The sequence below is a fragment of the Bombus flavifrons genome, chromosome 17 (genome assembly GCF_040668555.2).
Source record: "Bombus flavifrons isolate JBK064 chromosome 17, iyBomFlav1_principal, whole genome shotgun sequence".
Lineage (NCBI taxonomy): Eukaryota > Metazoa > Arthropoda > Insecta > Hymenoptera > Apidae > Bombus > Bombus flavifrons.
Genome location: NC_138458.1, coordinates 2,985,433 through 3,001,096, shown reverse-complemented (window position 1 = coordinate 3,001,096; position 15,664 = coordinate 2,985,433). Strand labels below are relative to the sequence as shown.

At 34.9% G+C, this 15,664-nt stretch overlaps 1 protein-coding gene across 5 annotated transcripts in view; it reads left to right on the top strand.

Moving 5' to 3' along the window:
• LOC138188679 (putative fatty acyl-CoA reductase CG5065) overlaps positions 1 to 15,308 on the top strand; it is a 78,003-nt gene extending 62,695 nt beyond the window's left edge. For 2 of the 5 annotated variants that reach the window (XM_069130664.1, XM_069130663.1), the window contains exons 3-8: positions 13,185 to 13,501; positions 13,601 to 13,848; positions 14,086 to 14,269; positions 14,543 to 14,728; positions 14,822 to 15,076; positions 15,149 to 15,308. In XM_069130664.1, coding sequence (XP_068986765.1) covers positions 13,185 to 13,501; positions 13,601 to 13,848; positions 14,086 to 14,269; positions 14,543 to 14,728; positions 14,822 to 15,076; positions 15,149 to 15,227 — 1,269 coding nt within the window. In that variant the 3' untranslated portion in view covers positions 15,228 to 15,308. Of the gene's footprint in view, positions 1 to 9,064; positions 9,166 to 12,796; positions 13,082 to 13,184; positions 13,502 to 13,600; positions 13,849 to 14,085; positions 14,270 to 14,542; positions 14,729 to 14,821; positions 15,077 to 15,148 lie in introns of those variants that run through there. The other 3 variants (XM_069130665.1, XM_069130662.1, XM_069130666.1) reach the window with 3 other exon arrangements.
• The last annotated feature ends 356 nt before the right edge of the window (positions 15,309 to 15,664 follow it).

Here is a 15,664-nt window from a genome sequence, read left to right as displayed (position 1 = left end):
ATAGTATTCGCCCTATGTCGCGTCTGAGTCCCTTTAGGTACACACGAACAGTCTGCTTCGTGATTTCTTCGGTCATAATCTTACGTGTCAGTGGTTGTGGGTACTCATTGGTTACTGCGTACAGCAAACGGTTGAGTATTCTTCTAAACCGAATATTAAAACTTTGCACTGATTCCTCGCGCCCCTGTCTCAACTCTCGTAATTGTTCTTGGTACTCATCCGAAGTCACTTGTGCTGCTAAATTATTTCTCAGTGCGTTGCACAGATCACTGTAACACTCAATAGGAATGTTGCGAATGCTTTGGGCTGCTTCCCCACGATCTTTTCCACTTTTATTGCTTTTAGCAATAGATCTTGCTCCATATAGCGATCCTTCATACTTCTCACTTCTTTGATGAAGTCTTCAACTCCTACATCATCATCTCCGTTGAGCGTTGGGATGTAGCGTATTGTATCCTTAGCTCGTAGAGTGGGATGAGCGGGCGGAAAATAGCCTCTTTCTTCCACCTCGGGTTGTTCGATGTCGAGGTGGTCAGGTGGGATGTCTGGAGCTGCTAACCCTAACAGTTTGCGTGTTTTTGCCATATTCCCGGTGCGATTGATTGCTGTCGATGGACTTTCATTGTCTTCGGTGATAATGGAAGAAAAATCACTGGCCGCAAGAGATCCGAACCCAGTCTGTAGCGCTGCGACGGTTTTCCCGAGATTCTCGATTTCTGCTGTCCTGTGTCTGTTCTCTTCGTCATTTTGCATAGACAAACGTAACATTTCCTCTCGTAAAAGGGCAATATTCTCGTTGTGTTTTTGAATACTGTCCCATATTGCTCGCAATATTGGGTCATATGAGGTGGAAGTTTGAGGTTCGTTTGCCTTAGACATTATTGCATTGATTTTACTATTTTCAGACAAAGACGAGTCTTGGCTACTGAAGCTAAATTTTCTTTCACGGTAACGTACAAAGGAATCCAGTTTACCTTTTATTGTCACTTCACTTGGTTCGTGATAGTTACTTTGTTGTTGCGGATGACCGTAGTCCCAAATAATTCTATCTTCCGTAGATGATGAATGTCTTTTGGTTTCCGAACAAACACTTTCCACTATCCTGGCAGGATCGCCAAAATGTCACGTAAAATAACAAAAAAAATAAAAAAAGAAATTTGAGGTGAAAAATAAAAAAAGAAACTTTATTTTTCTAACAACAATCCACTTTACAATCCACTTCCGAACTCTAGGCGTGACTTTCCAAGACTGAAGCTCTTACAATTTGACTTTCGATCGGATCCGATTATTTTCTTTTGGCATCCCTCAACATCCCCACCGTCCATGCATTTTCTAGGCGTTCGCGACCGTTGCCACGTGCTCTTTCTTCTAGAACCTTCGGTGGAAGGACCGTTGGGATGTTGATGGTTCATTAGGCACTTCAGCGATATACATTGTCGCTGAGTGCCACCACATCTTTATCTCCATCGTCACTCCATCGGATTTGAAGTATGCCGGTCGTAACAGGTGCTTCGTCAAGCGTCGCATTTGATTTTCTACCAATTATTTCTAAACGGGTATATTGTTATACGAAATATATCCAAATCACTCGCGTTAGAACTAAATAAAACATTTTTAAATAACAAACAATACAGTAAATAAAGGAAAGAAGTTCAACTGTTGGAATACAACGATATTAATCGCATACAGATGAGGTGATTGATCGAACGGATTCTTCCCTTCGTTGCGATATCCCCACTAGCGTGTGTTCGTTAGATGTACCGCGGCTGCTAGCGCGTGCATGCTCTTCCGAGAATTCGGCGGAAGTCGCGTAAGGATATGGATGGAACATTCGGTACGTCGGTGTCGCGCTTTGTATCGCGAAGCTGCTGGAAGGATCAGTGGCACGTGCCGCCACAAAGCATCTACATAGGTCACACTCATTACTGCATAGAGAGTGGGGTTCAAAATCTTTTCAAGGATCATGGGTCACTAAGTCAGTCAGTCTGAAAATAACCAGCCAACTGTCTACATTCTACAACACACTTATATTTCCTGTAATAATCGTTTAATAAATATCACATAACATTGTTTTAACACAAACATTGTGTCTTCCAGAGATTATTAATCTTAATTCCGAAATTAAATACCAACATCAACTATGTCTACGATTATTTTCAACTTTATGTTTCCAAAATTCTTCTAACGTTTCTCCTTGGGTGTCGAAATGATTTTGTCTTTCCAGAACTATTATACCCTCTTACCAATTTCTTAAAGTCGCTAAATTATGTTACGTATCAAGGTAATAGTGGAAAGTTCATTCACAACGAAGAATTTACGATATTTTTCACCAACGCTTCCGCTCTTTTTGTATGATTTTCTCGAAATTACTCAGGAACAGTCACGATATCTCAGGATGTTCTTTTAACACATTACGTAGGGCGGGCACATTTTTGAACGCTCCAGAAGCATGCTTAACAAGATATAGGATGCATATGAGCACATTTTTAATTCGCATTTGGAATTATATTCACATAAAGTGTACTTAAATATTACTGTATATTTTATACATCTATTTATTATTATTGAGATATGTATAATTTTGTGTGCTATACTGGATTGACCACGTAGTAGTGAATATGAGTGTATGGAAGTATGTGTATGCGCGGCGTCTCGAAAAACAGATGAATGTAACTGTTCCGTTGGCAGTGTGGTATAGAAGATGGTGAGACAAAGAAAGTGCTGAGACGCGTGCAAATGTATATCGACGAAGATCCTGGAAATCGTTTATTAAATAAATCTAAAACTATTTTAATATGAATTCGAAGTGCAACCTTAGTGTTCTTCTGCTTTTATTTCTGCAATTAAGATCCACAATTTTCAACAGTTATATAAGATTTAGTACATTTTAAATATTCTTTATTTCACAAACTTGAATAATGCTTTTGAGTGTGATATATGGTAAAGCATACTCCATTGTGCAATGGTGTTCGGCACGATTTGCAACAGTATCTTGTTTCGCTCCTTTTTCTATTGGACAAACAGACTTTACATTGTTTAGTTGGGAACTTGTTGCCTTTCCTCGTTATTGGTTCAAGTATATACTGTTTCATATTACCAGAGAGTCTATATGGTGGATCGATGCGTAGATAATTTGCTGTATTTGAAATACTTTGTTCCATATCCATAACTTTTATATTTATTTATTTATTATATTATATCCATAATTTTTCTTCCGTCGTCCACAATTCCATCACAGCAAGTAGGAAATCTTTATATTTCATTTTTTCATTATTACAAAAATTATAGACCATGAATACATTGGACAGGCCGCAGTTTTTCGGCCATTTAATTATTTTTCTCAACATTGAGTAATATGATAGATACTGATCAGCAAGAACGAACAAATTTTTCTGAACATGAGTCATTCCTCTATTTTCTTTGTTAGAATTAGCCTTACGTTTATGTACATTTTGTAAACGATAACAACTTGTTTCTTCAGAAATAATTTGGAACAATTCATTGCCAAATATACAATCAACAGCTTCCTTCACACTGCAGTTTCTTTGTAATGATGCTGACGTAAAACAAATTCCTTCAAAAGGTTCCAGATTTGAAAAAATATCCTCATCTGTTCATTCTTCAATTATAGTGAATCTTTACTTTCGCTTGAAACATTATATTTTTTATTCAGTCTTCTTCTATGTCTAATCGCATCACTTAATTCAAGAATGTTGATGCTATCACTGAATTCATTTTCGGCGCAAGTGTTGTTTGGTGCATTAGATAAATCATCAAACAACAATTCACCCTGACTTTCATTCTCTTTACATCTATGTGTCATTTTGCTACTTTTATAGAATTAGGGCCCATTTCATAAAATAATTTTTGTTATAAATTATCAGCAACAGATTGACAATGTATATGATTTTTAAAAAGCTGATTCCTTACAAATTAAAACACGAACTTTGAAATAACAAAATGTACAACAATAAAACACTTTCCAAGGTACGGTAGACGATCGGCATAGATCTACCGATGTACTGGCTATACTGTTTGATTGTTTTTACATGCTTGGAATGTCAACATTCAGTTGTTTTGCTAATCATTTATCACAAGAATGCGCAAGACTTCATTACCCTGGTAACGTAACAAAAACATTTGTCTCTGATTGCTTAAGACATCGATTGAGTCAAAAAGACATGAAACTGAAAACTTTAAGAGAGTTATTCAATGCGATACACATAATTTTTCATTTAGCTGTCCATTGATGTGTATTATTACGCGATACTTCATAATACTTCATAATACCTTAATTAATTCTTCGAGTATAAGATTAAATAATTTTTTTGTAGCTTCTTTCGTGTTTCCTGATTTCTTATTTCATGTGCATGCGTGCGAATATTGTAATATGCAGTGACCAGTAGTTTTTATGGAACTCGTTTGTGATCTATGCAAAATAACGTACGGCCACAATCAGTAGATCCCTGAAGAATACTTAATGCACATGTAGTTTATCTGTGTACATTGCTATTTTCATTACGATTCTTCTGTGAACAGTCTCCACACTCGTGGTAAATGTGCGATTTTCTCACGGTGTGTAAACGGTAACACAGGCATCTGTACTATTTTTATGCAGTATACTAAATAAAGCGGGACTAATATACCAGTTGTCTACGTAAATTGCGCGACCTTTACCGAAATGGAGTTCCAGAAAGGGGGTTTGGGTTCTATCTTAATTCCAAGCCCCATATAAATAATGAAATCCTGAATATAACTTATAACAAATCTTATTTCTTTTCGATGCAATGAATTTTTGAATGCCAGTTTGTCTATGTACAAGAGCAGACGTTTCTCTATATATAGATTGCGATAAGGGTAAAATGTTCCACGCAATTTACCAGTTATATTTCGGATTCTTCGTAGACGATCGAAATTGGATACAATATCGTCTCTAAAATGTAACATTTGCAGCAGTAATAAGTGGCGGCCTCTGCTTATTATTTCGCCATAGATATCGCTTTCCAAGAGCTTATCTTTGTTTCAGTATTCTGATAATGATAGCTTCTTATTTCTCATCGTTAAAAGAGAGATAGCCATGAAACAATATAATTAACTGAGCACTGTATCAGCTTTTACATTATTGTTATTTTTTGGGGGGGGGGCGGCACTAATTGTTTGTCTTTTCAACACCACACTCGATCATCTCCTCCCTAACAAACGACTGAAAGTAATTTATAATCTTTCATGAATAATTTATGTCTGCTTGAGTACTCGAATTTCGTACGGTAAAATTATGAATTTTGGGGTCACATTTTTCTGTCGTCCATATGACATTTGGTAAAATCGTCCTTTGCGCGTTATTATTCTCTATTTCAGAATCATCAGAATCTGTGATACATAGTACATTCAATCTTTTTCACTGCAGTTATCCGAAACAGTTTCTGATTCATCTAATACGTTCAATACTTGTAGTTTTCTCAGATTTTCAGAAACCACTTTGGAATGAACAGAATCTGAAAAGTTTATTAAAATGAAACGCAAATTTTAATACTTTTAAGAAATAAGAATACCTTCAGGGAGTGAACGGACGTACCAGTATACAAATTGTTCGGACCTTTTTTGTCTAAAGTTTGTAACACTTTCCTTAACCTTGTTCTGTGATAGTCGAAAAAAATTAAAAAATCAAACGATGTATAAAAGCGCGGAACTCACAAGAGGAGCTGCTAGGCATAAATTGGTTTACGACGTCGCTGTCACATGCTCAAGAAGGCCACCTGCTCAGAAACAGTAATCAAGTAGACGAGACATCCTGCATGCCACAGCTATCGAAATAATAACAAAACAGTAAATGAATAGCCGCCTCTGATAAACATTCGACGATAACCCCTCCAAAGGGATTATAACCTCAATATAAAAACTCTCCTAAATTAGCGCTCAAGACCTTATTCTGTTGTTACACTTTGAACCGTCACTCTGTTGGATTTATATAATAAAATTTTCATCATCTTATACGAAGTTCAATTTTTCACCTTATTTGTGAAACGTTCGAACTGCGACGCGAGGAGATCACCGGCGATCTATCGGTTTCGTGATTTCTTGTGTCTCGGACGCGACCGGTTATAGGCGGTCTTAGCCTCTAGGAGTCACTTCGTGGCCGCCGGCTATAACTAGCGTTATCAGCGAAATGGTTAATTTCCAATAATTAAAGAACAAAGTCAAAAACACAATTTTTTTGCTCTTGATTTTTTCATCTTATTCTAGCTGCAAGAATCACCTCTTAAGTATTTTTACACTTATAGCTGAACACCCTGTATATACTATAAAGAAAGGATGGACGACCAACAACTCCTAGCACGCACGCTATTATTACGGACGCACAATTATACATATAATTCGCTGTAGCGGTATCGATAATTTTTTCCAAATATCTCAGACACTATAGCCGCCTGACAGTTACATCTATAGGAAACAGTTGTTTAGAATCATACTGGCGGTAACGTGTTCGAAAGTCATCGAAATCGGAGAGGATGTAACTGTTTTATAGTTTCACGTTATTCATTTCAGAAAAGGGTGGATGAATTTCTCGATATGTCATTTCATAGATTTGAGAGGGATTTTATATAATCACTTTGTCACGACGTATGTATAACAAGAAGCATAATTTAACAGAACGGTCCGATGCGAGTGATCTTGGATAAAATGATATATTGTTGACGTTAGTAGGCCGTCAAGCTGATTCTCCACGTCATGCGTGCACGTACATTCGTGCGAGCGTACATCTGTAATCAGATTTGTGATTATTAAATAAGGATCGGGGTATTCTTCATTTTCATTAATATGACTCATGAGTATGGTGACATCTTTACCAATTATTTTTTCCATTCTTACGATATAACAGAGTGATTAAATAAAATTTCGCTTTTGCTCTCTTTTCGCTCTCCACCGGTCGTTTTCCGCCAGTTTACCACTTCTCATCCGCTACCTGCGCGTTCAATGCTGCGTCCTTTCAAATTCATCATTCATGAAATTTATTAAAATATTGCGTAATATTTCGTACATATGCATATCGTGCAGGGCGTGCCGAGAGTAAGTGTAAAGAGAGTAATACCTCAATCAACAAGTGACGCAATTTGGGTTTGCAAAAAACCACATGCTATAACTCGAAAAAATTAATCAAAAATGGAATTATGTGTCGGCATCAATGACATGTGCATTATATTTGCTGTTTTTACGTTTACAACTTCATGGCAATCTGTACAAAGTTAAAGCAAAGGCGTAAACACTATCTGCTCCATACACGATTGCTCACGATTCACGTCATAGTCGACTAGTTGATCAAGTTTCCAATGAAACGTGTATATTATTACTAACAGAATACAGACCCGCTTCTCATGCAACACCTGGTTCTTCAAATTCAACATCACTGAACTTCGCACACAATAAAATTAGAAATGCAGGTAATATATAAATTTTAAGAGAAATATCGATGTGTAAAAATCATAATGCTTATTAGTTTCAATAAACATTCTCGAATTATAGCATTGATGGTCACTACTATTGTCGAGTCATCTATTAAGGTGCTTGTAGCGTTGATCGCTGGCGACGCTAATGTCTGCCGTCGTAATAAAAAAAAATGACACGTCGGAATATAAATAAGATATTAACATTAACTAGTGAGGAAATCATATATATATATGTATAATGTATAGTAGCATCTTTGACAAAAAAATGTAACTTTTTTGTCATGTGCATTGATGCCGTAATTTTTCAAATAGACATGACTGACGTAATCTCCTTAAACATTTTTGAAAATTTCTTAGTAACTGTAATATTCTCGTTCAATACACTGACATTTTTATTCGCAAATATTTGTCTATTTTAACTGTATCCCAAACAATCTTTTAGAGGTTGAACTTTACAGGGTGATTATACCTCATAAACTTGGGTTACCGCAACTAAAACAGGATACGTGTTTAGTATTTTACGCCGTTCTTCTAGTCTCAAGTTTTATTAAAGTTTGAGTCCCACTATTCGCGTCCTTTTCCTGATAATAAAGTTTCCTTTTGATACCATTATGGCTTGCAACTATTATGGCATTGAATTTACCTGATTGGTGAGTATTCTACTTAAAATACTTTTCCATTTTTCTAGGAAAGACTTCTTTAAATAATTTCATGACGAAATATGCTGAATTAATACCTCCATTTATATTTTTTTTTATTTATATATTTTCAATAATGCTCATATTGCGGGGCTATTTTTAAGTATTTCCAAACATGATACAAAATCCACGCTAATAATTAGTATCAGTAGTATTGTGCTTTGGATTTTCTTACATCAGGATGAAATTATGTTTCAAATACATTTTATTCTACGAAGCACTAATTGCGCGAATATATGTCAGACATATATTTTCAGCATTAGCTAGATATTAATATTTTCACAACAGGAACTGGTATCGAACCCCCCTTTTTTTTAATTATTTCGGAGACTTGAAAGGATATGTACATATTTTTTATTTGTTAAAAGTTTCATACTAAACGGTGTTCGACCATAATTCTAATTGGTGTTTTCTAACCTCAGCAGAATGGATCGTTCGTAATATGAGATGGAATGTGCAATTCAACTATTTGCCTTCATTTGCCTTCATTTTAATCGATAAAAAGTTATGTGAAATAATAATCATAAAAACGTAAAATTGTAAAATTGTAAAATTGTAGAATTGTAAAATTGTAAAATTGTAAAATTGTAAAATTGTAAAATTGTAAAATTGTAAAATTGTAAAATTGTAAAATTGTAAAATTGTAAAGTTGTAAAATTGTAAAATTGTAAAATTGTAAAATTCTAAAATTCTAGAATTCTAAAATTCTAAAACACAAAAATTTTAAAATTCTATAACTAAAATTCTAAAATTCTATAACTCTAAAATTTGGAAATTATATTAAAAGTTATATGGAAGATTATTTCTTCCTCGGTTTTGAAGATAAAAATGTTAATCGAATCATTCATGCATAATATTATCCAGTTTCAGTAGTAGGGTGGCGTTTTTAAAAGTACGAGTATCCAGAGTAGTGCCACATCGTGATCATTACAGTACTGTGACAGACGTTTCAAGATCTACTATCGTGCAGACGCATTTTTGTTTGATCTTTGGTAAAGAATACAAAGTGGAAATAGCTACAGGTAACAGACAATTCCTTATCATACAACAATTCAATCGTGTTTTCTATTAACTATTAATCGTCGTTACCAATATCGCATATTTAAAAAATACCATCGGATCATTAATTACTACAATACTTTAAATGAAGCTTTTGAATTCTCAAATATTTATTTTGTACTCTACACTTTACACAGTAAAAATGGTTCATTATTGTGGTTATTCCATAATTTATAACGAATCACTAAAGGTGATCGTAACATTCGCCTTTATGTGATAGTTGCATGAAACTTTGGCTATTTTCTGGAAAAAGTTGAGTTTAGGAACGATTTTTCACAAGTTACTGTTAGGACTTGCTTCGACTTCTCGTGTTTATGAAAGTTGAAAATACACTCCGCGGAGACTGTATTAATCATGCGAAATATTTTATTTATTTTACATTTTAACACGTTGACTGTCACGCGTGTTTTCAAGGAAATCTCCGTTAGGCCATGCGTGTCACACTACCAAGTACCAAGTGTCTGCTAGGTACTCCCATGGATATTTTAGTAATGCGAGTCGCTCATGCGGTAGTCTCAAGAATGATCTCTCGTTTCGTTTGTTCGCAATATTAAAATCACTAGCTGTTGTTGAATATAATGAAGGAAAGTGTAGTATAGATTATTTCGACCAAATGGTCTCTTATGCTACCAAAATTAGAAAAGGAATCAAATGATACAAAAAAATTGGCGTTCAACTCCTTCTGGGAATTTCTGTCGTAAACGCTTTGACGGTTTACAAAATTGCAACAAGGAAGGATATAAATATTAGAATATTTAGAGAGTTATTAGCTGCAAGGTTATTAGGGTTGTCTGAAAATACGAAAAATCCTTGTCTTCGACGGAGTCAGCATAATATCGCCGTTCGGAAAATTGATTGCGGAAGAAGCATTAGACGCGCATGCAAACATGTTATGCAAATAAAAGACGTCGAATGGACCGAACAAAGATACAAAAGAATTTAAAGAAAACAACAACTTATTGTCCAAGTTGTCCCGACTAACCTCAGCTATGTATAGAATGCTTTAAAGTTGTACATTCTAAATAATTTTTTTTAATAAACCATTTTCGTATTACTTTTATAATAATTCAATGGTTTTATTATTTCTTCTGGAATATCTTTTCAAATAACTAAGATGATCCTTCGCAAGTAGTCAAATAAGCGACAGCCGAATACGGGTTTCGAGGCCGTCAACGTGTTAAATGGTACAGATCCCTTGTTTTTAATAAAATAAACTGAAACATACGCAAATAAACTGAAGTATACTTCCTGGTAAAATACATTTCCTTCATTTTATTTATCACTTTCTTTATAAATATACTTGTCAACGGAATAATAAATAATGGAATAATAAAATAATAATTTTATACTGTGAATCATTGAGTCCACTTCTTTAATGCTACGCGCGGTTCATCATAAGAAAGCACTTCTTCGTTACTGTTGAGAATTTTGGATCTTAATAGCCGAAATAATGGTATAGAAACACTAAATTTATTCTTAGAATTTATATTAGAATAGTTATATATTTATTTGATAAACGATTTCAAAGATATTCATCGATACACACTTACTCGAGTGTCAGCACTTTCTTCTATACCCGACTGTTATCCGACTGAACAGTTTACATTCATCTGTTTTCGAGACGCCGCGCACGCACATACTTCCACACACTCATATTCACATACAAGTATTACTACTTCGCGGTTAACCTAGTCTAGCACGTAAAATTATACATATTTCAAGGTACCATTTCATTTGCTGTCTCACAGGGAAACAAGTTGATTACATCAATACATTCATCGTCTGTGATTGTGGATTTTCCCAACATTATATATATTTGTTAATTCTATTGCATTTACACCACTTTCGAGTTTTTGTTTTGTTTTGTTTCGATAGCTGGAGTACTATTAGTTTCATACCAAAGTCTTATAATCAGAATTCATTGAATCTAATAAAGGAAAGATACATTAAAATACATTGTGCACGAACGCTAATAAAATACGTGCACAGTATGATGCGAATTTTCAACTAATTGGCGATCAGTCAGGTTGCAACTGATCGGTTGATATCACGAACTGTGAACGCTATTAACATTCTACTGTATACAATGTTACGATCTGGTCTTGATCTTCGGTGTTCATAATCGTTATGTGTAATTCTACATGTCGAATCCGGGGTTTCTCGAATTATATCTAAATTAAAACGGTAGTTGCTACCACCAGAAATAGTCGTTAAACTGTTTCGATCAGTTCGATTCTCGTTCGCTAATTTTTGAAATAAGGCAAACGACTGAATAGAAAGGTTTCATAATTTTGTCGCACCCTTCTAAAGAGCGACACTATTCTCAGATTCCAAACTGCAGTATCCCCGATGTTCTAATACGTTAATGTAACCGCATAAGCAGCGTTAACTAGCGTATCAATACAATTCATAAATAAAATTCCTATTCTGACATAGCCGCTATGTGCAGGAGTACTAGCACGGAGAGAATTAAGGTTTTCTTGGAACAAATGAACACTCTCAGTATCTTCCTGATTGTTGACAATAATAGTCAATGTATAATTTTATTCGAGTAGTAAATGTGGTGCAAGTCCGAAATCCGAGCAAGGAGATGTTTTGCTTCTCACCTTGCTTATATGCGTTGTTAATCGCACTCTCGGACTATCATACTCAGTTAGTGTAGTTGTTGGAAGACTGACTGTATTAATGGTTGACGATTAATAAATACTCGGTTTTACTTCCTGACATTACTCAAAGGTTATAGTAAAACAATTCTCGGCTTCGCAAAGACTGCTGTTTCTTCTGAACTTGATATTAACTCTCGATAAATTTTTAACCGACTCTTGACAAAATTTCAATTAACTTGACTGAACTCTATAACTGAACGGAATAACTGAACTCAACTGACTGAACTCTATAACTGAACGGAATAACTGAACTCAACTGACTGAACTCTCTACAAATTTTTTAACTGAATTGTACCTTGACGAAATTTCAAGTGAACTGCCCTATTTACAAATGTTTACTGAACTGCCCTGTCCCTACGTGACTAGCCTTATTTATACTAAGACTATCATGGGATAATTGTCACGTGATTATTCAATGTCTCGCACGAACCATGCACATTTTTCACACAAATTAGCGCTCACTGTATACGATAATATCCACATATACAGTAACTGGTAACTGGTGGTACAAGCGGAAAGGGGGTGATTCTAGGCGAAAAAAGAAGTCGAAAATATACAATAAAAATTATTTTTTTTTTATATATTTTTTTTTAATTTTTCCATCGAGACAACGATCTGCAGTGAGATCCGTTATAACGAGACGTGATAAAGTGCACGCGTACCGAGCGAAAATTCAAAGTCGATTTTCTCGAAAACAAAGCCTCAAACGAAAAATTTTTATTGTATATTTTCGATTTCTTTTTTCGCGTAGAATCACCCCCTTTCCGCTTGTACCACCGGTTACCAACCACACTGTATACAAATAAAACAAAAAATAAAGGAGCTGGTGGAAAGTACAAAAAAAAGATTGTTTAAGTTGAAGATTACAACTATAACAAATTTTGTGCATTATTTTAAAAACTTTTCGACTTACTATTTGATAATTCAGTGGCAAATATAGGGACAGCAAGTGTGAAGATCCTAAAACATGAATACAATCAATAAAGAAAGGAATGAAAATGCGATCAACAAAGGGTTGGATAAGACGAATACTCTCGAAGAATTCTACGCCGGGAGTGGGATTCTTCTGACTGGAGCAACCGGTTTCGTTGGAAAAGGTCTCCTGGAAAAACTGATCCGCATGTGTCCTCGCATTGCTGCCATTTTTATACTACTTCGTCCAAAAACGGATGAAACGATAGAACAACGATTTAAGAAGCTCATAGATGATCCCGTTCGTAAATATTATTCTTGTTTCTTTCAATACTTTTGCTTGTCAGGAGCCAAATTGATTAAATTTCTTTTCTGGAACTGAGCTGGTATTTTTTCGTCTTCAGATTTACGATGACATCAAAGCAAAACACCCCTCAGTTTTGAGCAAAGTTTATCCCTTGCAAGGTGACGTGAGTCTGCCAGATTTAGGTCTTTCGCGAGAAGATAGAAATCTGTTGTTAGAGAAAGTAAATATAGTGTTTCACGCCGCGGCCACTGTGATATTCAACGAGCCGTTGCACGTGGCTGTTAATGTGAATACGAAAGGTACTGCTCGTGTCATCGAACTTTGGAACGAATTAAAGCATCCAATTAGCTTCGTCCACGTTAGCACAGCTTTTAGTAATGCTAATCTACATGAGATCGAGGAAAAAGTTTATACGTAAGGATAAGTTATGCGCAAACGTTGTTCTATAGTTTACGAATATAATATTTGTAATTATAGCGTGAAGAATATGTTCACATATTATTAACTCCGCAGCACGAGCTTGAAACCTTCAGAGGTGATCGATATGTGTGACAAATTCGACAAAACGTCGATGGATCAAATAGAAAAAGAGATATTAAAAACTTATCCAAACACATACACATTCAGTAAGAATTTAGCAGAGCAGATTGTAGCAAGCAAGTGCAAAGATCTGCCAGTTGCGATAGTGCGGCCAAGCATAATTGGTGCCTCTTTGGAAGAACCATGTTCTGGTTGGCTAGAGAATATTTCTGCAATAACAGGTATTTTCAGAAATCTTTTTCAATGATAATTGTTCAATATTCGTCACATTTCAGAAAAGTGGAGTTAATCTGTTGGTTTGTGGGAAGCTAAATGAGAGGATTTCCACTAGATCTTTATTATTATAGCTCAAGTTTGTTGTTGTTCACAATTACGAGACTTCTTTCCAATCTATTTAGTGCTACATCTCTACTAATCGAAAATCACAAATAATTTCTAAACCAATTTAATGTTACCAGGTATCCTTTTGTTAGTCAGTAGAGGATGTGCAACAGCAATACGGGGTAGGAAAGATGCAAGATTAGATGTAGTGCCCGTCGATTTCGTAGTCGACATGATAATATGTACTGCATGGCATATCACGCTACATCCTGAGCACGAAGTCAAAGTTTACAACTGCACGAGTAGCGCTATTCCTTTTAGGTAAAATGTATTACGAATCTTTTTCAACTCGTGTAATTCGATTGTTATAGTATTCCAAAAGCTCAGTTTATTTAAGTAATGTGAACTATACGCAAATAAACGTAGAATACAAAAGTTCGCTTTTGCTCTCAATACTTCAATTTAGAAAAGTAGTGACATAACATAATATTTACCTAAATTACATAATATATCCCGAGATACACAGATGACAGTAAACTGTGATTTAAGCATAATTGCAATAATTGTAATAATGTAAATGTTCCAATTGTCAAGGTGGGGTCAGTTGCGACAGCTCGTGTTGAAGTATAGCAGAGAAACGCCAATGAACGATACGCTATGGTACCCGGGTTGTCCAATGATAGCTAATAAATATATTTTCCATCTTCTGAGTGTAATTCCGTATGTTTTGCCTGCGTTCGTCATAGATACATTTTTAAGACTCCGAGGTAGTAAACCAATGTGAGTATTCTATCGATCCCCGAACAACCAGGACAATCTTTCTGGGGCAATCTTTGTGTTCATCTACATTAATAATTAAAAATGATGTTTCAGAATGATGAAACTTCTAAAATCTGGCAACAAGTTGTTCATATCGGTAACACATTTCACCACGAACGAATGGACTTTTCAAAGGGATAACTGTTCCGACTTGGCGAGGAAGGTGAAAATGTTGAAGGACAGCGATATGGTCAAACTAGATTTACGGGATATGAATTGGGAGAAGTATGTTGAAGTTTACCTGATGGGAATTAAGAAATTTATTCTAAAACAAGAGTTTCAGCCAACAGCCCGACAACGATTAGCAAGGTGCGTATAAAAGTATCTTCTTATAAAAAAAATAGGAATTAATATAAATATAAATATTTTTTGTTATTTCAGGTTGTACTGGATACATCAGATCACCAAAATATCCGGTATAATAATTTTGTTATGGATAATATTATGTTTTGTATACTGACTACTTGAACGTTACTTTTTTATCTTTGAACCAAAGACAATATAAATACAATTTTATGAAGAAGGGATTCATCATACTTTTCATTTTGTCTTTTCATTCGTCTCCTTCCTAAATAAATCCATTTATGACATTGTTTATTTTTTTTTATAAAATTTTAATAAGAATACATGTATTTATACCCACATGATTTCTGAGCTGTAAGCAATTCACCTGCTCGCTGACTATGAACATTTTTCCATTACAATGACATTATTATAATGACAGAAACTTCTATCATCCTCCACCAAATAAAAGTTACGAGATAGTTATTCGTTGACAATAATAATTTATCATTGAAAAGTCTTCTGAGCAATAAACAATCATGATAGAAAATAAATATATTTTAAAACAAGATAGTTCTAAAGTAAAACTTTTTTAAGAATCCTTTGTTTGGTCTA